The sequence below is a fragment of the Myotis daubentonii genome, chromosome 18 (genome assembly GCF_963259705.1).
Source record: "Myotis daubentonii chromosome 18, mMyoDau2.1, whole genome shotgun sequence".
NCBI classification, from domain to species: domain Eukaryota; kingdom Metazoa; phylum Chordata; class Mammalia; order Chiroptera; family Vespertilionidae; genus Myotis; species Myotis daubentonii.
This window is the reverse complement of record NC_081857.1, coordinates 37,480,043-37,502,871: the sequence shown is the minus strand read 5'-3', so window position 1 is coordinate 37,502,871 and position 22,829 is coordinate 37,480,043. Positions and strand designations below refer to the sequence as shown.

Sequence of the window (22,829 nt, the reverse complement as noted above, 5' to 3'; positions counted from 1 at the left end):
AACGGGCTTCCAGCCTATTTGCATGTCCTGATTAACCATAAAATGAGCCCCAGGGGCAGAATTAAGCTGTCAGTTTCTCACTGTGTGCTTCCACTACTTCCCCCACTACCCACAGCTCCCCACGCCAGCCCAGCCAGCCCGCACGTCCTCATCACAGGCCCCCGGCATTCCCAGCGCCTTCCTCCCTCAGCCTCCTTAACATAGTCTCCATCCCGGTCGCAGTCCCTGCAGGAGCCCACAAGGGGAGGGAGAAGGAAAAATGGGGGGTGAACGAATGGGCCATAAGCTTTCATTAGCAAAGCCTGACATAGCAAAGAGGCATCACACAGCCCTGTCAAGACCTGGGCAGATTTCCCCCCCAAGTCAGCGTTCTGTTTACCTCCAGGCCTGGGTCCTGAGAGGACAGGCTTTGGCTTGGCTTTGGGGCAGAGGTGGCAGCTTGTGGGAAGTGTGAGGAGCTCAGGGCTGGACTGTTTCAGGCTGGACCTGTTCCAGTCTCAGCTCTGCAGCTGAGACCCTGGCCAGTTCCCATCTCCGAGCCTCTCCCTGTGAAACGAGTCACAGCAGCCGCTTTCAGGGTGTGGTGGGGAGGAAATAACCTGAAGATGCTTTTGCGACACCTGTGATGTCGCAGCGGACGGCACTCCTGGTTGGTTTGTCCCCCGCCTGCCAAGTTAAAAGGGGTGTTGTTTCCCTTGAATCCTTGCTCACCGGTGGGTCCGTGTTGTTTCTCCCCTCTGATCAGGAACTGGGGCCTTTCCGTCGCTCTTTCCTTAGTTTGTGTCGCAGTGCCTGGCAGTGGGAGGCGCTCACACGGTTTGATTGGTCTGAATCGCTGTGACTGGTCCACAGAACAGAGGAGTCACCTGTGAATGGCGGAGAGGTGACTCGCTTTCCTGTAGTTGCTCCTGACTCGGATCTGGTGCCTTCTTGAGTCATTTGCTGGATGGCTTCTCTCAGGATTCAGGGAACCGGTAGGTGGAATCTTTGGACTCACACACACCACCAAAGGCAGTCCAGTCTGTGGGCCTTCCCTCGGGGCCGAAACACCTGAGTCCTGGGGGAGACCTGGGAGCAGGGGGCTGGGGTAGGGACAGCTGAACCAGGTAGGTCTCTTCCTCAGGCCGACAGGGCAGCTCCTCCAGGCCGGGCAAGCCGCATTGGCCAACGCCCGAGAGAGCGGAAGAGTCGGTCTCAGAGCCAGACGACCCTCTGCTTCCAGTCCTGCTGCTTCCATTTGCTCAGAGGATGACAGTACCTTTTAGAGGCATCCCCAAGTTTTAAAGATGTGCGTGCTGCCTGCAAATAGGGGGCTCTCAAAAAAACACCACCACCCACCAATCTGGGCCTTTCCTCTTGGAGCTTCCGCCATCCAGAACTACACGCCTACCATCTGATTGTGTGGGAATCTGGGAGTGACCCTAACGGGCCCTATGGAGCTGCTCACTGTAAGCCTCCCCCCATCTCCTCCCTGGGGGCCCGGGATGGGATGTGCCAAGAGCCTTTCTTGTTTTTCTTCTCCAATTTGCTATTAATGCTCTGAGGGCAGGAAGGCCTCTTGCCTCTAATTGCAGCTGTCACCTCCCATCAGGCAGATGAGGCTGGGGGGGGCAGGGGGCGGGGAGAGTGTGCCCTCCCAGGCTGGCTGGGCCCTAACAGGGACCTGCATTGTCCGTTCCCAGCCAGCAGGCTTTCCGGGCCAGAGTAGGCGGGCTGGTGGCTTCCAAGGGGTGGCTGGGGTAGCATTGCTCTTGGGCCACGTGCCACCACCACGGCTGCAGAAGCTGAGCTGCTGCCCAGGGCCCTCCCTTCCCCCCAGGGTGGTTCTGGGTCAGGTGGGAAGAGGCCAGAGATGGAGCTAGGGATTTGGAAGTGTTTGTACCATCTGGGCTCACATGGCCTCGCTGGAGAGTGTACACGCCCTGGTGGGGGTGCAGGGCTTGAGACAGGGTGTTGGGGGGGAGCGCGGTGTGACTCCAGGGCCCAGCTGCTCTCCCTCAGCCTTGGTCTGGGCCCCGCCTGTGTGTCCTAGGACAGGTAGCGCCTCCTGTGGGCGGTGGGGGAGATAGCTGCCTACTTGCTCACTTGCACAGGGGATAATGGGTGTGAAAAGGCTTCCCAGTGCCTCTAGGTGCTGCAAGTATTCCCTTTCCTGTGATTTGGAAAGACAAGGGCTTCCCCCAGTATTCCTTATGCCTGCACTGCTTACCTAGCCATTTCAGATCCGGTGCCAGCTGACATCTCAAGGCAGCAGGCGCAGGAGGGGTGGGGGTTTGTCTCTGCTGCCCCCACTCCCAGGAGGCTCAGGGTTAATACCTGTGCCAGGAGCAGTGGTTTGCCAGGGAAGCAAACAGTTATGGGGACATGAGAGATGAGGTCTTTATTGGGGGCTTCTCTGAGGAACCTGAGGCCCTGGTGCCCTACTCCCTGTAGAATGTTCAACTGGGGTCTTTGGGGGCAGTGAGGAAGGTCAGAAGGGTTTTCTGTTTTCCCCCTTCACTCCCCTCCAGCCCAGAATGAGCAACACACACACACACACACACACACACACACACACACACACCCGCCTCCCCTACCAGACAGCCGTCACCGCCTCTCCCACCACAGGCCGCCTGGCCTCCCCTCCTTTCTGGGGAAAAGAAACCTGGATTTGGGTTTTTGAAAGCCACGCCAGCCACTGCCTCCTCCCCAGGGCCCCGCAGGGTTCAGGGTTCAGTCCGCTTTCTGCATGGGGATTCAGACCCAAACAGCGGTGTTAATATCAAAGCCGGAGGGCTCGGCTTCCAGGGCCTTGGGGCAGCCCGTGGAGGTGCCCTCCCCTCGCCTGGGCTCCCCTGCACCCGGGAAGGGCAGATGCCCCGGACCCTTGGGATGGCCCCGCTTCTTGACTCTCTGCGAGCGTCCGGCTCGGGGCTCTGAGGCCGAGGGGGTCACCCAGCCTGGCTTCTCCTTCAGCAGCCGGTCGCGGTCAGGCCGTACGCTCCGCAGGAATTTCCGGAAGATGTTGGCGGTCAGGGCGAACCTGCGGCCCAGCTCCCGGGGCTGGCCCCTCTCTCCCTGGGGCTCCCCCGCCTCTCTGGGCTCCCCCTTCTCCCCGCCCTTCTCCAGTTCCGGCAAGTCCAGCCAGTTGCCCACCAGGTCCGCAAACACGTTGTCCCCCATCACCAGAGGCTGGCGATTCCGGCCGCGGGACATCAAGGTGGAGGTCCAGTCATCCGGCTCCACCAGCTCCGGCCTCTGCTCCGCACAGCCTTGGAACTCTGGTGGCTGGGTCCTGGGTCCGAGTGCTGGCTCCCCACCCCACACACTCCTGTGTGACGGGCAACTGGCGCTGTTCCCATGAGAAGCTTGGCTGGAGGGGGAGGGGCCAGCAGGCCTGGCGGGACCTCTGCCACCCTCCCACTGAGGGGGCTCCAGCCATGTCCGGGGGCTTGCAGGGCAGCCTGGGGCAGGAGCCCCCCCAGAGATGTCCAGCTGTTCCAGGGCTGTCTGCACCTGGAGGAGCTTCAGTTCCTGCAGCGCCCCCATCATGCAGTTCATCTGATCCTGCAGGCCGTCGCCCACCTCCTTCATGGACATCTGGAGACAGAGAGAGCCAACCAGTGAGCTGTGGGGGGCTTGGGGGGAGAGCTGCCCCTCATTGGCCCTGAACCTGGACCCCCTCCCCCAACACACACCTCCAGTGTCATTCCAGCCGCCAGTGACCCCGTCTGTACAACCTAGCCCAGAGCAGGCCAGAGCTGGGGAGGAGGACCTTTAACACCAGGGTGGCTGCATAAAGGATAACATTCCAGCAACTCTGTGCGGCGGGCGCTGCTCTCCACCCTGTGGGTGTATGCATAGATGCCTGCGTACAAATGAACCTATATTTAAGCTCCCTGACTACTCTGTGAGGGAGTGACTCGTGTTGTCCCCATCCTACAGATGAGGAAACTGAGGCACGTAAGTAACTTGCTCAAGATTACATAGTAAGAGGTGAGCTGAGATCAGGGTGGGGGGCGCACAGCTGTGGTCCTTCCTGTGTCTGTGCCCCTGCCTCTGAGCCCCCAGATGACGACAACAAGGACAATGACGCTTTGTATGAACTATGCCACAGGAATGGTGCTGAGGACGCTCCAAGCATCATCGCCCTTCATCTCTACATATCATTGTTCTCAGCTGAACAAATGAGTTATCCACGGTGGGTGAAGTAACTGCCTGAGGTCACAGCGCACAGGCTGGACTCAGACACAGCACAGTTCTGTCCACACGCCCTAGTCCTCACCACCCAGCACTCTCAAGACGGTAGCGGTGGCGCTGGGCTCGAAGGCTTCCCGTGCCCTGTGCCCCGTGCCCCATGGGGGAAGAGGAGCTCACTCCCTGTGAGAAGCGGTCGGCTGGGGTTTCCGTTCACTGCTGTGCACATCTGGCGGCCAGGGCGGAGGTCAGGAGGCCAGGAAGCTCCTGTTTGCGGAACCTCTTGCCCAGCTCTTCCTGGTCCTTCTCCTGAACACCTGTCCTCTCCCAGCTGCTCTGGCGCTCGGCTCTGGTGCCCTTCCTGCCTTCTTGGCCCACTGGGCCAAGAGTGGGGACACGGGGGGCCAGTTCCCCAGCCCCTTTGTAGGTGTCTACGGCCCGAGTCCCAGGTGCCAGCTGGAAGGGGCTGAGGGATTGACTTGGGCGAGGGCCGAGTTTGGAGGCTGGGCAAGGGATGCTTGGTCTGATAACATTCATGAGGTTCTGTCCCCGGGCCCAAGCTGCCTGGGTCCCGCCAGCTCCGCTCAGGTTACCAGCAGCAGCCCTCCTGTGCGGGGCCATCTGCTTCCTAAGCCCCCCAGAGACCCGTGGGGATCATCTTACCTCCCAGCCTGGTCCTAATGCACACAGCTCAGCCCACAGGGTGGGGGGTGGGGGCGGGAGACGGGAGGACAGCACAGAGGCTCTGCAGGGCTGCAGGGGCAGCTGACCCTCAGGCTTCAGGGTCAACCCCACCCCTGCCAACCCAGCCCTGGGGGTGTGGGGGCCCAGGGGCAGGATCTCCCGAGCCAGCCCCACTAAGGGCAGTGCAGGGTTGACTGTTCTGAGGGCAAAGAAAGAGGCCTTTGCTGAGCTGGGCATCGCCACACTCAGCACCTCCCCCACATGACCAGGCCCTGACAGCCAACGGCCTGGGCCAGCCCGTGCCTTCCGAGTGGCCTCGGGGGCGGCTGGCTTCCTGGGGCCCCTCGCTCTGGCCTCTTTGGCTACCACCTCCCCGGCCCCTTCCTCAGCTGGGGAGACCCAGAGCAAAGCCCTCATCCTCAGCCTCCCTGGTCCCTGCCCGGCTAACCTCTCCTCTGACTCCCGATTCCTGCCCGCTTCCGCCCCCCATGCCACTCTCCCCTCACCCCGACCTAGAGCCTCGGGGTCGTTTTCGCCCTTCCCACTGAACGCCCGTTCCTGTCCCCAGATGTCTCACGTCCGCCTTCCCATCTGAAATGCAGAAGCCTCCTCCAAGGCCTTCCGGCCGCCAGAGTGCCTGTCCTCTTCTGAGACACTTATTAGTAAATGCCCTTCCCTGTGGCCCCGCTGCTCCTGCCCTACCCGCCCCTCCCCCCCAGCTCCTCTGTCACTCAGGCAACGTTTATTGTGCATCTTACAGATTGAGGGAGGGACTGGGTCTCCTTATGTCTGCCCAGAACCCCACTAGCACCCTGCACTTGCTCCATCATACCACACTGCCCAGCCAGCGTGGCTCGGGGGTTAGAGCATCAGCCTCCGCACTGGAGGGTCTCGGGTTCGATTTCCTGTCCAGGGCACGTACCTGAGTTGCAGGTTCCATCCCCGTCCCCAGTTGGGGCACTTGTGGGAGGCAACTAATGGATGTGTCTCACATCGATGTTTCTCTCAAAATCAATGGGAAAAGTATCCTCACTCCTTGGGTGATTAAAAAAAACACAACAACAACAAACAACTGAGTACCACTGAGCACCCCCAGTCATCCCCACAGACTGCTTGCTGCCCTCGGATAGCACCTCACTGCACAGGGACAGAGAGTCGGGACAGATCTCAGGGTTTCATTTCCCCAAGAGACCAGGAGCCTGAGCTTGCAGCCTCCTGCGAGGCTGAACACAGTCCAGGTCGGAGGCAGGGGAGGAATGCAATGACCCATTCAATCTCTCCCAGTATGGAAAAATCCTTGAGAAATAATGCTGGCATCTGTGCGGTTTTCCAGGGAGAATGAACGTGTGGGTATGTGTGAATTCGGGGCTGTCCGTAAGACAGAGGCCGCATTTACGTCCACAGGAGCCGACAGGACAGCCATGTGGAAAAGGGCAGCCTGTATTGCTTGAGCTCTTGGGCTCCGGAGACACATGGAACAGGGCTCAAATCCCACCTCCACCAGGTACTAGCTGTGTGGTCTGGGCGGGTTATGGAAATCCTGTTTTTCGATTTCTCCCTTCTTTAAAATGGGAATAAGACTTCTTGCCTCGTGGATACAGCTTTGGAGGGATCAGGTGAGGCAGTGCGTGATTGTAAGTGGCCTGGAGGTGAACTGGGGCTGTCATCTTAACGTAAGGCTTCCTGAGAACTTCCAGAACATTCTTCCTCAGTGGACCTGAATGCACAGTAGTGACTGGGTTCCATTCAAACACCTGGTCTGATCAAGGAGAGACATCTCTAGTCCTGTCCTACCAGCGCCCCACACGGGACAGGGAGGGGAAGGGGGAGCCCTGGCATCCGCCTGCCCATGGTCAGGCAGGCTCGTCGGCCAGCCAGGAGCACTGACATTGAAGGGGAGAATGGAAGAAGGAAGCTGAGCGTGGGAAACGGAGGCAGGAGCAGCGGCTGGGTCTTGACTGAGAGGCAGCTGCCTTTCCCACCCCGAGGGGATGATGTCACCCCTGGAGAGAGAGCCAGGGGCAAGCTGCTGTCTGGTCCAGAGCGTGGGACCTTCTCGATCCGATCCCGATCCCGGGGTTTCTGGCCCCAGAAGAGGGAGAGGAGAGCAGTGTGGGGTGGGAGGGAAGAAAGGGCCCTGAGCTAGAAATCATCAGCGGGGGCCTCCCAGGGCCTCAGGCCCTTCCTGGGGTCGGGGACCACATCACACCCCACTTGGTCTGGGTGGGAATGGAGCTAACAGCTGCCTCGTCTTCTGTCTTCTCTACTGCTCGTCTTCTCTACTGCGAACATTCTCCTGTCCCAGCGACGGTGTGGGAATCCTTTCTGAGAAAGGCCACACGCCCGCCCGCCCTCCCCCCCCACGCTCCTAGCATCCGTCCACCGCCCACCGTCCACCCCGCCCCTCCTGAGCCTCCACGTGTTTCCTTCTGAAATGTGTCTTCATGTCCAACTTTAGTCTCTCTCGCCGCGGCTGAAACCAGCCCGGGCGCCCTCCCACATTAGAGCTGGACGCCCAGGCACGCTCCTGGGTCTGTGCAGAGCCACTGGCTGTGGTCTGAGGCCTGGCCTGGGTCAGGCTGACGCTCGGCCACCTGACTCTGGGCAGATGCACCACCCTGTGTGCTTCGGCTTCTGAACCTATAAAATGATAACCCTTCCCACGTGGGCAGGGGCCCTCACCCTCCCCTCTCCCCGGCCAGATCCGACCCCGTGGTGACCCGGGAGGCTGGCAGGGGTGGCAGGAGTCCTCCCCACTCGGAGGTTCAGTTTCTCCCTCAGTGTTTCCAGATCATTCTTCCCAAGACTCCCCTCACAATTCTCACCATATCCGCATATGGCCTAGGCTCTTACTAGTATTTAATACCTTACCTATATCTACGGCTTGTGGAAGTGCTTTTATACAGGAGCCTAGATGAAATGCATGTCACCTGCCGGGAGCAGATGGCCGCTCTAAAACTGGTTTTTCATCTGAGCATCACCTACGTCACCTTGCGCACTTCCAGTGGGGACGCCGATCTACTGCCTGAGATTCCTGCGTATTCATGGGAGGACCGGACCGGACCCGAGCCCCGCAGCCTGGCCCCTACTCAAGGGCTCCCCATGTCATCCTCACCCCTGACTTCTCAGCCTCGTGGGATTGTTGTGAAAAGAAACCAGGCTGGCCAGTGGCCGTGCAAAGTCCCATCGTACAGAGAGAAGAACATGACGTCTGGGAGGGACTCCAAGAGCCAGGGAAGGCGCCTCTCCACCAACTCATCAGAGGAGGAAGGGCCTGGCTGCCCTGGGCGAGAGGGGCGCTGCTGCTGGGAAGCCAGACCCCAGCATCCTGGACCTCCGGGCCCCAGCCCTCGAGGGGGGCATGTGGGGTCAGCTGCCCATGGCCAGCACCCTTGCCGGGCACTCGCTGGGCCCGCGGTGGTGTGGGAGGAGTGGCGGTGGGAAAGGGGGGCACCAGAATCCTCGGCAGCCCTCCCGCCCTCTCCTAGCCCCTGACCGGTCCCACAGCTGTGCCTCCAGCAGCCGTCTCACACCCTCTCCCAGCTCAGCCAGGTCCTTTGACACCAGCTCCAGCTCAGCCGTGGGCCTGGCAGTGTGCCCTGCCTGTCTCCCCCCCCCCCCCCCCCCCCCGTTCCCCTCACTCCCAGGCTCCCTACACAGCGCCTTTCAGCCTCTGGAAGCTACAAGGAGGTTCAGGGCCGGAAATGGGAAAAGCCCCGCTTTTGCCAAGCAGCCCATTCTCCAGCCCAGTGAATGGGGACCTTCACAGCCCCTGCCCTTGGCTGGAGGGCTCAGCAGGAAGGTAGAGTAGAAACTTTGCCAAGAACCAGAGAGGGAGGAGGGGAAAGAAAGGGGGAAGTCTGAGATGGATGAGCCCACTCTCCCATCCGGACCATCTCCGGGGGCCGTGTGCTCCGGCAAGAAGCAGACAGACAGAGGAGCCCAATCTCACCCCTTCGCTGGCCTCTCCGCCTCACCAAGCCCTTCTCCCCGACAGCTTCAGCTCCTGTCCCCGGCAGCCGGTCAATCAAGTTCCTCAGGCATCCAAGGGACCTCAAAAAGTTCCCTTCCTTTTCTCCTTCCTAGTTCAGGCTTTCACATTCCTGCACGGACTCTTCTAATAGCCTTCTAGCCCATCCTCTGCCTCCGTTTCTTTTTAAAAAAATATTTTTATTGATTTCAGAGTGGAAAGGAGAGGGAGAGAGAAACAAAAATGATGAGAGAGAATCATTGATGGGCTGCCTCCTGCACGACCCCCCTGGGGATCGAGCCCACAACCCTGGCATGTGCCCTGACCAGGAATCAAACCGTGACCTCCTGGTTCACAGGTCCACACTCAACCTCTGAGCCACGCCGGCCGAGCTCGTCCAAACTCCTCTTTGCCCCGGCTCTACGCATCAAGGGAACTGCAGTGTGAGGTTCTCTGCAAAAGCATTGACCTGCCTCAGGCAATGTGCTCTTTTGCACCAAGAGCTGAAGGCTGATCCTGCCGTGTCTCCTCTGTCACCATCGTTTCTCCTCCTTTCGTTGCCTTTAGGCCTGGTCCTCCTCCAGATGCCAGAACCTCCTGAACTGTGGCCACTAGCGGCCTACCTTCTAGCCACACCGCATTGTCCTAGGATGGCCTCCAGCCTGAGAGAGGTCCCTCTCCTGGTTCCCCAGGCCTCAGCTGGGGTGGGCCTTCCAGGAGCTGGCCTCCATCAACCGCCTCCTCCTCCAGGAAGCCTTCCCAGCCTGGCTGTACTTCACGAGCCCCCATCGCTCAGCCTGTGTGCACTTTGTTTGCTCTCTACTGATCTGAACTCATGAGGAACGCCCTGTGAGCATCTTACATCTGCTTCCTCCGTGTGCCGTGTCTACCCCTTTGTTAGAAGCCCTCGGGGAGCGGAGTGTAAGGAACAGCTGGTCCCAAGGCCTGTGCTCCAGGCAGGGCCCCTCGTTGGCGGCTGGAGCCGGGAGAGATGTGTTCCCTGCCGAGTAGTTGCAGCCCCCAAACCCCGTGTCCTAATGAAGAAGTGTGTCAGCTGCTGCTACTTCGCTGCCACATTTCATCCCTGAAACCCGATCCAGCCGTACTGTCCAGGCAGGGCCCAGGGGCCGGTTCTCTAGACATTAACCACATGGAGCCAGGATCCCCAAACCCTCAGCCGCCCCCGCCCCCACCCCCACCCCACCCGAGCTCGCTCATTACAGAGCAAATATTCTGATTCAGGAAACTGGGAAGCTCTGCTGCTTTGGTTTTCAGGAACAGACTCCTCTTGTCCAGCTTTCCTGGGCCAGAGACAGGGCCGGGAGGCAGGAGGGGAGCGAGAAGGCCTCGGACAGAGACCGCTTCACAGCCCCTGACTGTTCCCCTTTCCAGCAGGTTTAACCCACAGTGTCTGCGGGACCAGTGCTGCTGGAAAGGAATTTCGTGGAATAAATGTCAAACTTGACCGATATTCCACAAGTGCCATTCCTGGGCACGCACTGCAAAGCCAGTCCTCCTGGGTGGCAGGGATGGTTCTGGTTGGGAGGAACACACACACACACACACACCCACACACACCCTCAAACTCATGACAAACTGCATGCTTTTCCCACCCTACTGCAGACCTGGGGGATCAATAAGCCAACACCTCCTATTCCAACCAAACGGCATTGAATTCACCCCCCCCCCACCCCCATCACCCTTACAAGAGCCAGAGGGCTGAGCCAGGGTCAACTCAGCTCTGCTTTCTCCTTCACTCCCATTGGGGAAACTGAGGCACTAAGATTTGGCTCAGACACCTAAGCACGGGGCTGAGGTGTGGGGGAGTGAAGGACACGCTAACAGCTCTGCCTGTCATTCCTGTCTCCTTCCCCAGGCGGGCTGGCACAGGGGCGGGGCTGGAGCGCCATGGGGGGGGGGGGTGCATAGCTCTCCCATCTGAGTGTCATTCTGGGCCCCAGGCCAGGCATTTGGCTTCCTCTCCAAGAGAGTCAAAGGCTGAAGCTGCTCAGACAAAGGGCCAAATGAAAGCTAACGGGGAGCAGGGGACTTCGGCCTCTCCCCTTCCTCCTCCTGGGGACCAGGGGCTCCGGCCCTTGGCAGGAGACGGTGCAAACCAGGACCTGGGGCTCAGCTCGGTGCAGATGCCTGTGTGCCGTTCCTATTCTCCTGGCACCCACAGGCTCTGTCTTCCTCCCCTCACTACCTCCCACCTAGGGTGCATAAAAAATGCAAATCGGTAGGATTTTAAAATTCCAGCCCATGCCAGGAACACCCACAAACCCTCTATTTAGGCAGATCCTGAGGTGGGTGGTATGGTCCCAGATTCCAAGCAGGAAAAAAAAAAAAAAAAAAAAAAAGATTCTGCTAGATTCTTTTCTCAGCGTGGGCCTTGGACTTCAGACAGTATCTGCGATGATCTTGACCTCCCTCTCTGGTGCTGGACAGACGCATGGGAAAGGTCAGGACTGTAGTGTGGGCTGGGCCAGCCACCCCCAGCTGTCTTGGGAAGCATGTGAAACTAGATGGAGGGGACAGGATGGAGACTCTTCTGTCGCTCTCCGAATTTGCTGGGTAACTTTCCCTTCTGACTGTCCCACAAGCACTTCAGGAGGAAGTACCAGGAGCGCCTGGACCTGAGAGGGCAGGCCCTGGCGCGGGGGGACAGGGAGCCTGACCATCGCTGAGAACACCTGCCCCCCAGCGCTCCTCTCCCCAGAGCTGCCCTGCCTCCGCAGCGGGAAGAGTGAGGGGTTTGCAGGCGGAAGGGGAGAGGACGCCAGGGATGGCAAGCCCAGGGCTGGCACTGCCTGGATCCAGGTCTGCTGTTGTGAGCCTGGGTACCCCCGGCTGTGGAAAGTTAAGAGGAGGAGGAGGAGAGAAAAGGTGAGGCTGACAAGTCGTCGACTCCCCAGAGAAACACACTAAACGGGCAAAGAGAGACCGAGGCGAGGACACAAGAGAGCCTGGCGGACAGTCCGTGGGAATTCTGACGGTTGAAGGAACATGGTGGTGGCAGGTAGGGGGGGGGGGGGAGGTATCTGAAGTCAGTGAGAATCAACCAGAGTTGGAGCAGGCTCCCCACCACCTCAACCTGGGTACCCCACCACCCCCACCACACTGAGCTCCTTCTCCCCGACCCAGCACCCCCGCCCCGCACGCCCCCAGCCCAGGCCTGACATCTGGCGGGGCCTCCGCAGCTCCCGCTCCGATCTGCCAGGCGGTTCCCTCCGCCCGGCAGGGCCCTCCCCCGCCGTTCCAGCTGCCAGCCCCCTCCCTGCTGGCAGGCAAGCCCGGGCAGACAGCCGGCCCGGCGGGCCCCCGCAGCCACGGCGGCTCTGCCAAGCCCGGCAGAGTCGGGGGCCCCAGGCAGTGCCAGCTCCCCTCGAGCGACCAGTCCCCGGCTGACCTTCTGCCCCGGGCAGGCATCCGGCCCGCGCGCGCTCCCCAGCGCCCCGCGCGCCCCAAATCGCCCAGAGGCACCCCAGAAGCCGGGCACCCCGCGTCCCTTTCTTTCACTCTCTTTGCTTTTCCTGTGTCTATGAGTTTTTTTGGTTTTTTGCTTAATCCCTACATCTTTTTCATGCAGCCCCTCCGCCGCGCCCCACTTCTCCTGTGCGGCAGTCTAGGTCGGTCCCGTGCGGCCGTCTAGGTCCCACTCCGCCGCGTGTGCGCGCGTCTCGGTGCGCGCCCTCTTTTCTGCCCAGGGTTCCCTGGAACCTTTCGGTCTGGGTTGGGTTAGCTCGGTCTCTGTCATTTGTTCCTGTGGCCTCGCTCTCACAATCTTTGCTTCAAGTTTCCTCGTGGCCCTTTTCCCTCGGGACAGGCTCTGCCCTCTGCCCGCCAGTGCGCGTCCCCTCCCCCCTCTCCTCCTCGGCCTTCCTCCTCCCGCGCGCGTCCGGGCTCCCGGGGTCCGGCGAGGCCAGGCCCGGCGAGGCCAGGTACCCATCGGGGGCGCACCCCGCCCTGGCTCCGCTCCTCTCTTACCAGCTCCTGTTTGAGGCGGCGCAGATAGCAGTCCATTTCCCCGCTCTTCTTCCTCATGCGCCCATTTGCCGGGCTCGGCTCCACCCCAGAGTCCCAGTCCCACTGACACCGCGCGCCCCGCGGGGTCCTGGCCCTGCGATCCGCGCCTCTCGCAGCTCTGAGCGGAGCTTGCGGGACTTGGAGCGGCTTCCCCCGCTGCTGCTTGCGCGCGGCCCGTGCCGGGGCGGAGGGAGGAGCGGGACAGCCTATCAGCGTTCAGGGGGAATGCCCTCAGCCAATCAGAAGAGCGCACGGGGGGGGGGGGGAGAGCGGGCTGGGCGCCCGCTGCCGGACCGTGACGCCGCTGGGGGTTGCGCTTGGCCGGGGCCGCAGCTCCTGGCCCCTCCTTGGGGCGCTGGCGGGGGATACCTGGTCCTGGCCAGCACGGCGCGGGGCACAGGGACGCCGGACTGCACCGACGCCCGCCGGGGAAGCACGTGAGCCCTGTTTGGTCACAACGAGAGCACCGTCCTACGGGTGGGCACCGGGTAGCGGTCTCAGAAAGAGGCTGAGTGCTTAGTGTCAACCCCTTCGCCGAACTCCGACCCTCCGTCCTCCGCTGCGCAGCAGCTCTTTGTTTGTTTGTTTCCCCCGAGGTGGACTCTGGGCGTGTGGCTCCCCCCACCTCCTCGTGGAGGGTCCTCCCAGCCCACCCCTTGCCGGTCTGTTCACTTATTTAACACAGTGAAGGCTCGCCGCCCTCCGCTCCAGGCTGTAGGTCCTGGGAGGCTGAGTGGGACAGGCCCGGTCTCTGCTCCCAAGAACGTACATGGGGCGGGGACAGGAGAAGAATGAGACAAACACGTAAGAAAACGCGGTGATTTTATGAAAACATAAAACGGAGGGACGCTGGCGGCTGCTCCCAGTAGCTGGGCGGGGAGTGGAGGAGCAGGCCTTGCCGGTGCCTGGTGCCCAGGTGACCCCCGTCTCCCTAACGCGGGAAGCGCCCTGTACGGCGTGGGAAGGGAGAGGGACTCAGAGGTGCTCCGATCCCATTCAACAGGCACCGCCGGGGCGCCCGAGGTGTGCGAGCTCCGGCCGGGCTCTGGGCCGGGGAGTCTCTGCCGATGAGCCCGAGAGGGGCCGCCGACCCGCCCGCCGCTCCTCCGGGCGGAGCTCGGATCCACCCGCCGGGCTCCGTGCGCCCGGGCGCTGCGCCGCCCGGCCTGGCCCGCGGGGGGGCGGTGTGGCACGGCTCGAGAGTAATTAGGGCAATTAGCGACGTGTGGTTTCAAGGTAATTAACGGGGAACGAGTGCCCCAAGCAGAATTTAGGGTCTCCGAGCGAGACAGAACCTTGAAGACCCCACACACGGCGAGAAGAGGGAGTGCAGGCGCGGTCATTCCATTCCGTGTCAGCAAAGAGCGCGTCTGCTTATCCTGGGAGATGAGAGAGGGAAGGAGGATGCAAATGAACATCTTTAGACGTGAAGACTTTGCAGAGCCCCTTCTCCCAGGTCCTCAATTACACTGACGTGCCCACGTGTTTCGGCCTCGCGCCGAGAGCCCCGTGGGGAGAAGCTGGAGCGGTAGCCGAGGGATGGAGGGAGGAAAGGAGAGGCGCTGGTCTGTGCTTCTATGACCTCTCGTCAAGCCCAGGTGCACCCCCTCCCTTCGAGGTCGCTGTTCAGGACCCCGCGTGGGTCAGAAAAACCGACACCCGTGGGATCATGCTCCGGCATTTCCCACGCGCGCTGGGCGAGCCTGAAATTGCATTTCTCTGCTCCCTGGAGGCCGCCCCGCTGGCCCTCCCCACCCTCTGGCTTCCTTGCAGCTGTGAGCTGAGATGCAGTGGTTCTCAACCTTCCTAATGCCGCGACCCTTTAATACAGTTCCTCCTGTTGTGGTGACCCCCAACCATAAGATTATTTTCGTTGCGACTTCATAACTGTAATTTTGCTACTGTTATGAATCGTAATGTAAATATTTGATGTGCAGGATGTATTTTCAGGGGTCGCAACCCACAGGTTGAGAACCGCTGTAAGGGCTCCTTTCCCCTGGGGCGGAGTGTCCAGAGGGGAGCCACCCCCAAGGCTCCCCTCCCTGGGCCAGTCCTGGAGGTGAACCCTATGATGTGGGGTAGAGAGAGGGGCCTGGACATCAGCCTAGAGTCCACAGCGGAAGCCTTACAGGGAAGAAGACCCCAAAGGGGGTTCCCCAGCCCGAGGGCAGAGCTTCCTCACTGACAGGGAGCACACCTGTGGTCTGTGGTTGCCTGGTCTTGAGTCAAGTTTAAGCTGGGGTTTCTGCATCGGAGGGCTCAGGCACTGGACTCCTGCGGGAGGATGGGGGTGGCTGCCGTCACAGCTCCCGGCACTGCGGCTGGGCTCATGGCAGAACCTGGGACTGGGTGGGCAGGTCCTCCAGACTCTTGACAACACAGGATGACGTTGCACAAATGCTTTCCTTCCACTGGCCTCAGTTTCCCTGGCTGATGGTTTAAACCTCTGTGAGTCTAACCCTTTTATCTTCCTCAGAAAACTCGACTCCCACAATGATCCGTGTAGTCAGGACGAGGGGAATCCGTCTTAGAGATAAAGGCTATGTCAGCAAAGCCAGACCTCATTCCATCCATCCGCTCCTCAGAGGATGACTGTAGTCTCAGCGCCGCGCTGCAAAGGAGGTCCTGGAGAAGTCGGAGGTGCTATTTCTGTGTGGCTCCCACGGGACTTTGGAGGACAATTACTGCCAAACGCTGAGTCCTTCCGTGATGCTGGGCCATTGTGACTTTCTTGCTCCCTGTCCCCCGAGAAGGCCAAGTTCACACCCGGGGCGTGGGGCTCTCTCTCACCTTGTTCCTGAGGAGGTCATCTGGGCAGAGCAGGAGGCAGGAGTAGGAAAAAGGGCTGCTCCCCTTCTCTCTTTTTCTAAAAAGGTTTAAGTGGTAGAGAATCAAGCCTGTTGCCATGGTTATATAAACATGGGTAAATATTTCTGGGCTGAGGATGGGGGGGTGGACATGATCCATTTTTGCAGAAGAGGAATCAAATGGTCAGCCTCCTCCCTCCTGCCCCCCAAAAGTCAACCTCGAGGGAGGATGAGATTATCTCACTCGGAAGTGAGGACTAAATCGGAGATTTTGAGATTGGTTTTGAACATGCTTTCTCACAGCCACCACCCTGAGCTGGGCTGGAACCCTGAGCAGGCATCTCAGCATTTCCCCCCTGCCGGTGGGATAAGTGTAAGGGAGATGGTACAGCCCCTGGAAATGCCGTCTGTGGGTGTCAGACTCTTGGGGTTGACCCAGCCTAGTGAGGGAGGGTGGCCCCTCTGTCCCACTGCCAGAGCCGGAGGGTCCTGGCAGCGATGACTAACCTCAAAGGGAGGGGCAGAACCAGCTGTGTCCCAACAGAGCTCCGCTCCTAAACTAAACAATGGAAACACTGCCATTCTCCTGGCCCGGATCCACAGCCCCCACCTGGAGCACCCGCCCCCCACGTCCTGGCTAGCTCCTGAAGGCCCGCCCCGGGGTGAGGTGATGTCCATCTCATCGCCATTGGCAACAGAAGAGCTGGGGGCTCATCCGGATGTGAGGAAAGAAACACGTGACCACACGCCGTCTCGAAACCTCATCATCACATCACCGTCCCTAGGGTGGGGTCTCTGTCCCCAGTGCCCTCACGCCTCCACCCCTTGTGGCTGCCAACAGCCATTACCCGACCCCCCCCCCTCACCCCGTGGCTCCCCCAGGCCTCCTGAGCACCAACAGGAAAGGCTGACCCTAGAGATAAACACGTGTTGTTGGCAAGAGTTCAGATATCACTGCAGACTGATCTCTCCAGGCGAGCAGGCCCAGAGGTGCTGAGCAGAGACTGCGTGTCTGAGTGCGCACACACCGGGGTGCTGAGAGGTGGGGGGTGGGGGGTCTGGATGGAGGCCCAGCTCTTCTCTGAAGAATCTAACTCCTACCTTCATGGCATCGCCCTCTGTCCATTTGACAGAGGGACGGGCGCCTTGCCTCTTCCAATCCCAACTCCAGGGAGACAGCAGAGGGAGGAAGCGGCCTCTATCCTGGGGGGCCTCTGGGTTCCCAAAGGAAGAGTCTCTCAGGGTTTTAATCGAAGACCCTTCTGACTTGGTAGAGGAATCAAAGACTGCTCGCTAGCAGCTCCTTGGCTTTCGGGGTCTCCCAACGTAGCGAGTCATTCTCCCCACTCACAGACAGAGCCACTGAGGCCCAGAGACTTTGGTCTGTGTGGTGATGCCGTAAAGGCTCCCTGTCTCCAAGGTGACCCCTTTCTGGTACCCTGGTCTGCAGAAAGCAGGATTGCTGAGATGACTAGGGCCACGGAGGGAGAGAGTCCCGGTAGCTCCCCCTCCACAGCACCGCCATGGCTTTTGCACGTAGCACTAACCTACACATCGCTCCCACGGCCTTACCTTCTTTACAAAGTCACCCGGCGGCAAGATGGGGCTGTTGGTTATGCAGGAGCTAAATTTTTTTTTTTTTTTTTTTTTTTTTGGAGGAGAGAAGAAAGGCATTGGAGGAAGAAACAGAAGGACAGTAAGTCCTTACTTATCATTGTCGATGGGTTCTGAGACTTTAGCGAAACGACATATAAGGAAACCATTTTTACCGTAAGCTAATCGATACAAACAAGAGTTAAGTTCCTATGGCATCTCATAAAGGGGCACTGAGTGAGATGCCCTTATTCGAGGGCCTGCTCTATAATTCTTTGAGAAAACTCCGTGTATGAATGGGCTAACTCATCTGAATAATTCAGAGGGAATTTTAAGTGAAAAATTAGGCTAGTTCAAATAATATATAGAGCCCTTCTTGGAATTAGTTGCAGCTATGGGCCTGGTGCTTATAGTACCTGAGTGATGGCTTATTGCTATTTGGAAAGCAAATATTTCCATTTTGTAAACATTTGCTGGAAAAGCAAACATTTTTTTCAACTGCAAAACACCGGAAGAATGCCAGGGCACAGCTAAAGGAAACGCTTAGGAGATTTGTGCAAACGAACGCTGGTGTACTGCCCTGACAAGGAAAGGGGCTCGCTCGGCACGCTCCTGGGGGACATTCGGCCACATCTGACGTCCCAGAGGCCCTGCGCTGGCTTCCCTGGCCTCACCGTGGCCTGCAACTCAGAGCGAAGGCTCATTTGATCACACACCACTTGGCCATCGCCACCAGCTTCTAGTAGCTGTGGGCGAGGACCAGGGGTTGGCAGCCTGCCAGGGAGAGACTTGTTAGCGAGAGAGAAAGGAGGCTGCCTGCTTCTCCTCCCCGGGCTGTGCAGTGAGGAGGGAAAGAGGTCACGTCTGGGGTTTGGCTTAGAGCAGTGGTCGGCAAACTCATTAGTCAACAGAGCCAAATATCAACAGTACAACGATTGAAATTTCTTTTGAGAGCCAACTTTTTTAAACTTAAACGATATAGGTAGGTACATTGTTATTAACTTAATTGGGGTCCTCCTAAGGCTTAGGAAGAGCCACACTCAAGGGGCCAAAGAGCCGCATGTGGCTCGCGAGCAGCAGTTTGCCAACCATGGGCTTAGTCACGTCTTCGCTTCCACCAGGCAGCTCCATCCACCTCCGCTCCTTTTCAGGGGCCAGGGACCTGTCTTAGCCCTGATCAGACCTCAGCCCTGGGATGGTGGAGATTTCGGCCTGGACACCCTGAGGGGACCCAGTGTCGGGGTGACAGCCGCTTCTGTGGCGGCTTCTGCTCACCTGGGGTTTTGTGGGGTGGGCAGCGGCAGCGGCAGCGGCAGCAGTCCGTACCAAGACAAAGCCTCAGGTTTCCAGAGCGGAGAGCCAACGAGGCCAAGAAACACTGTCATCGCTTAACAAATGAAGACACATATTGAAAAACAGGAGCTGAACATGCAAAGGAGCTCGGGCTGTTCCCGCCCCGCCCCCTCCCGCCTGAGGACAGGTTTTCTTTGCTGTGATTATTCCCCATGAATCATCATCCACCGCAGCCACTGAGGCGATGGAGAGTGAATAATGAACCCCAAATGGGCTTTTGTGTCTCTGCCTGGAGGGTTTGGGACATAACTAGCATTTTCATCTTTCTGACTTAGCGTCACAGCACTGGGGGGCTGAGAGGGACCTTCTAGATAATCAGGGGACTGTGAGCTCGTGGAAAGACCAGAAGTCAGGGCCGGGGCGGGGGCTGCGCATCCGGCCTGCCGCTGACACAGGGCTCCTCCTGCATTCAAGGCCTTCCTTGTGTCAGGCTCTGGCCTGCTCCTCCCAGACGCTCGAGGCAGGGGCTCCTCTGCCTCCATCCTGCAGATGAGGAAGGAGACAGGAGCCAGAACCCTCCGGGCACCAGAGGCCCTGGCTCGGGCTCCGGAATCCACACCCTTTGGAACGGACGAGTAATTTTATTTTAAAACTTTTCTGTTTGTCAATCCTCACCAGAGGATATTTTTTTTCCATTGCTTTTCAGAGGGAGTGGGAGGAAGGGAGGGGCAGAGAGAGAGAGAGAGAGAGAGAAACTTTGATGTGAGAGAGACCCATCATTTGGTTGCCTCCTCCATGTGCCCCAACAGGGGCTGGGGATTGAACCTGAAACCCAGGTATGTGCCCTTGATGGGGAATCGAACCTTTCGGTGTGTGGGCCGACGCTCTAACCATCTAGCAACACAGGCCAGGGCAAGACAAGTAACTTTAACCTCTTTGGGTCTGCTTTCTCCTCTGCGCTCCCTAAAGTTTGAACACTCTAACATTTCCTGCCCAAGCATTTCATTTTACAAGTCAAGAAAGTGCAGAAAGGTTAGGGGATTCTCCCTCGTCTCTCACGTTGCTAACGGCAAAACCAGCCCAGAAAAACAGACCCACCAATCTTTCTACCCTGTCCACCAGGCAAGCCCCCCGCCCCGCCCCCAATCTCACTTCGGCAGGTGTTTCTAGAGGAACCCCACTCCTTGCCTTTGAGACCGTCGGTGCTATGGTTTCAGATGATAGACTGGAGGTGTCAGGATGGGTGGGGCCAGTCACAGCACCGGGCCAGCTTAGGAGGCTGGTGATATCTGCCTAACCATCTCGGACTCCTCTCTCTGTCTGCTGTGTGCTATCTTTCTCAGGGATCGGAATTATGCGGTAATCACGGGAACAAGCATGGTGATGCCGTGTCAGGCGTGGCACATACACGCTCTCCCCAGGGAGTGGTGTTTACACTTGCTCGTCCTCATGGAGAAAATGTGCGTCCGTCTCTCACCCAGACGTCCTTCAGGGGGCAGTGGTGACAGTCTGCCCCTCCCTACCCTTCCCCCTGCCCATTCCCGGGGTGGTGGTGGTGGTGGTGAGTGTGCCCTGGGGGGAGGCAGGGTCCAACCGTGTGCCCAGCAGCCAGCGTGCACCGCCCTCAGCACCCCAACCTGGGGTTCCCCTGCCCCCTCCCGGGGAAGGAGAATTGGAAAGGGGTGCAGGTGTCAATACACAGATCCCAGAGTGCCTCCCACGTGGGGACAGGGTGTGAGCGTGCACCAGGCTCAGACACTGAAACGCGCTCTCGCCCCCCGGGGAGTGGAAAGTTAGACTTGGCAGGTGAGGAGCCGGTGGCAGGTGAGGACGCCAGCGGGTATCGGTGTGATCTTCTCCAGTTGCTGTTGCTGGTGTTGCTGACACTCTCTCCCCGTCCCCCGAATTGTAATTAGGCGGCTGGGCAGTGGCTGGGAAGGGCCTGGGCGTGTGGAGAGGGGCGTGAGGCCTGCGATGACCGCCTCGCTCTGGAAGCTGGCCGTGCCCGTGGCAGGTGGGCTGCGCCGAGGCAGCTGAGAGTTGGCATGTGCCCGTGGCCCACAAAGCAAGCTGTGTGGCTCCGTCGCTCTGGTGGGTGGGAGGAGAGATGGCAGCCCAGGGACTAAATCGGGGACGTTCTGCCATATGGCGGATGTGGGAGGCGACCGGGGCCTGACGGCAGGCAGCGAACCTGGGGTCTTGGACCGGCTCTGCTGCCTCCAGACGGCCCTGTACACGGCCCTATAACCTCTCCAGGCCTCGTTCCCTCTAGCTGTAAGGTGGGGCAGGTAATCCCAGGCTACCTGCCCGTGGGAAGGGGAAGTGTCTACAGGCCCTTTGGAAGGTCAAGAGCACGGTGGCCAAGCGCATGCTCGGAGCCTGGGGCGGCAGTAGTCCGCCGGGCGTCTGTGTCGCAGCCTGTGCTCGGAGAGGGACATGCGCACCTCACACCCACACCCCTCACCTCCCATCTCAGGCGGCACAGGGAAGGGGTGGGCTGCTGCTCTCAGACCGTCTGGTCTTCCCACCGCCTGGCGCTGGGCCCCTGCCCCCCACCCGAGGCGGCGATCCCTCTGCTCCCCGCCTGTCAGTTTAATTTAACGAGGTTGCGGGAGAGGTTTGATCTAATCAAGCCGGTTGCTGTATCCATTCTGCTCCGAGGTCCCTGGGTGTCACCACTGAGGCTCCGATTAGGCAGTGACAATTACTTTTTCTGCCCTGGCTGGTTCCCCCCCCCCGTCCCCCCCCCTCCTGTCCCAGGAGGGACCTGGGAGGCAGGCCAGGCTCCTGGGACCTAAGAACGATGCGGAGGATCAAAGGAGGGACTCGTCTGGCCAGAGAAAGACCCCCCCCCCCCCCCCCGTCTGCCTGACATGGCCTGGTTAGAGCTGAGGGCGCCCGAGGGGTGGGGGGCAGAGCATGTGAGCAGCGCTGCCTGGAGCGGCTCGAGGCGCCTGAGGACAGAGCTGTGCAGCATCTGTGCCATCGTAGATGCCCCAGAGATAAACCCACTTTGCCTCATTGTCAGGACGGGGTGGAGGGTGGGGGCGGAAGGTGGAGGGTCGGCCCTGGGGGTAAGGGACCTGTATGCTCTGCACACCCCAGGCCACAGGCCTTTTTTTCCAGGGGCTCTGCCTGGATTTTGGGGTCCAGAGCAGAGAAACAGCAACAAAAACAGGTGAGACTCCATCCGTCTGAGTCTCCGTTCTTGGCAGGACATCAGCAGTGGCCTGACGAGCTGCCCCCTGGAGCAGGGTTCAAGGGGCGGTGTGGGTGTGGTCACCCGCATGTGTGCCTTGCGGGGCATGAGGGTCACTGGGGTCGGGGTGGTGGTGTGTGTATAATGTCAGGCTGGAGAGGAGGCCAGGGGGTCTCGGTGCAGACACCTCAGGGTTCAGAGGTTTCAAAGTCCAGAAGAAACCTCTCCTCTGGCCGATTCAGCCTTCCATGCCCCTCCTCTGCCAGGAAGCAGGTGCTCAGCACCTCTGTTCCTGGGCAGCTCACTGGCGAGAGACAAAGGCCCCGAAGGCCATGGGAGTCCTGGGGGGGGGTGGGGGGTGGGATGCTTTTTGCCTTTTGCTCCTTTGTGTCACGTCTCCCATCGGGCTGCGCAGCTGACAGGTGCAGCCTTCCCAGGCCCCTTCAGGGTTCCCTCCCAGGCGTTCGTGTCTCCCCCAGATATCCAGCAGACAGCATCCTCCTTGGAGCCGCTATGACGAGCAGACACCCTCCTGACAGCCCCAGCGAGAATCCCTCCAATGCATATTCTATTGAGTGCATCTCACCGCGGCTGACAGTCGCTTTATCAATTACATTCCACGTTCCCAGCCGTCAGAGATGCCACGGGCCTCCCCACCTAATAAATCACAGGCCCCCAGTTATTGTTAAATGTCCCATCAGTCTCTAATAAAACCCCTGCCAACAGGGCCAGGTTATTTATTATGCTGCCCGGACGAGAATGAATGGGGCCCCGCTCTCACACGGAGAAGAGCGAATGCCTCCGTCCCTGAAGACTGAGGCTCTGATATTAAAGGGGCAATTAATCACCGCGGGCCTTGGGCAGAGGGGCGTCCCGTCTGGAGAGAGGGAGGATGGTCTGGCAGGTAAGTCACCGCGGCGAGAGGTGGCTGCACAGAGCAGGGGCCCCGCCTTTGCTGTGCACCCCCCACCCCCACCCCGCCCTCTGAATCCAGTGGGAAAAGGTCTGAAGGTCTGGTCGCCCCCTAGGCCGTGGGTGGGAGCAGCCACTTCGGATTAAGCAGGATCCTGAATAATAGATT

General features: G+C 59.6%; 2 protein-coding genes across 2 annotated transcripts; both read right to left on the bottom strand.

The window, feature by feature from the left end:
- Positions 1 to 273: 273 nt before the first annotated feature.
- Positions 274 to 13,020, bottom strand: INKA2 (inka box actin regulator 2). The gene is made up of 2 exons (XM_059675715.1): positions 12,818 to 13,020; positions 274 to 3,579 (listed from the first exon to the last, which is right to left on the bottom strand). Exons 1-2 carry the CDS (start codon positions 12,872 to 12,874, stop codon positions 2,737 to 2,739), a joined length of 900 nt encoding a protein of 299 aa, XP_059531698.1. The 5' UTR covers positions 12,875 to 13,020; the 3' UTR covers positions 274 to 2,736.
- Positions 13,021 to 13,524: 504 nt separating this feature from the next.
- On the bottom strand, positions 13,525 to 18,654 carry LOC132221120 (uncharacterized). The gene is made up of 3 exons (XM_059675054.1): positions 18,532 to 18,654; positions 15,647 to 15,722; positions 13,525 to 14,235 (listed from the first exon to the last, which is right to left on the bottom strand). Exons 1-3 carry the CDS (start codon positions 18,639 to 18,641, stop codon positions 13,525 to 13,527), a joined length of 897 nt encoding a protein of 298 aa, XP_059531037.1. The 5' UTR covers positions 18,642 to 18,654.
- Positions 18,655 to 22,829: the final 4,175 nt, after the last annotated feature.

What these genes read in the sequence shown, in the direction of transcription:
- INKA2 (XM_059675715.1), bottom strand. Translation starts at nt 12,874, where the DNA reads ATGAGGAAGAAGAGCGGGGAAATGGACTGCTATCTGCGCCGCCTCAAA. An exon ending in GCCGCCTCAAACAGGAGCTG is followed by an intron (nt 3,580 to 12,817) that starts GTAAGAGAGGAG and finishes CTCTGTCTCCAG; the next exon opens with ATGTCCATGAAGGAGGTGGG.
- LOC132221120 (XM_059675054.1), bottom strand. Translation starts at nt 18,641, where the DNA reads ATGACAGTGTTTCTTGGCCTCGTTGGCTCTCCGCTCTGGAAACCTGAG. An exon ending in CCCACCCCACAAAACCCCAG is followed by an intron (nt 15,723 to 18,531) that starts GTGAGCAGAAGC and finishes AAACCTTTTTAG; the next exon opens with AAAAAGAGAGAAGGGGAGCA. An exon ending in ATGACCTCCTCAGGAACAAG is followed by an intron (nt 14,236 to 15,646) that starts GTGAGAGAGAGC and finishes CTCATCTCCCAG; the next exon opens with GATAAGCAGACGCGCTCTTT.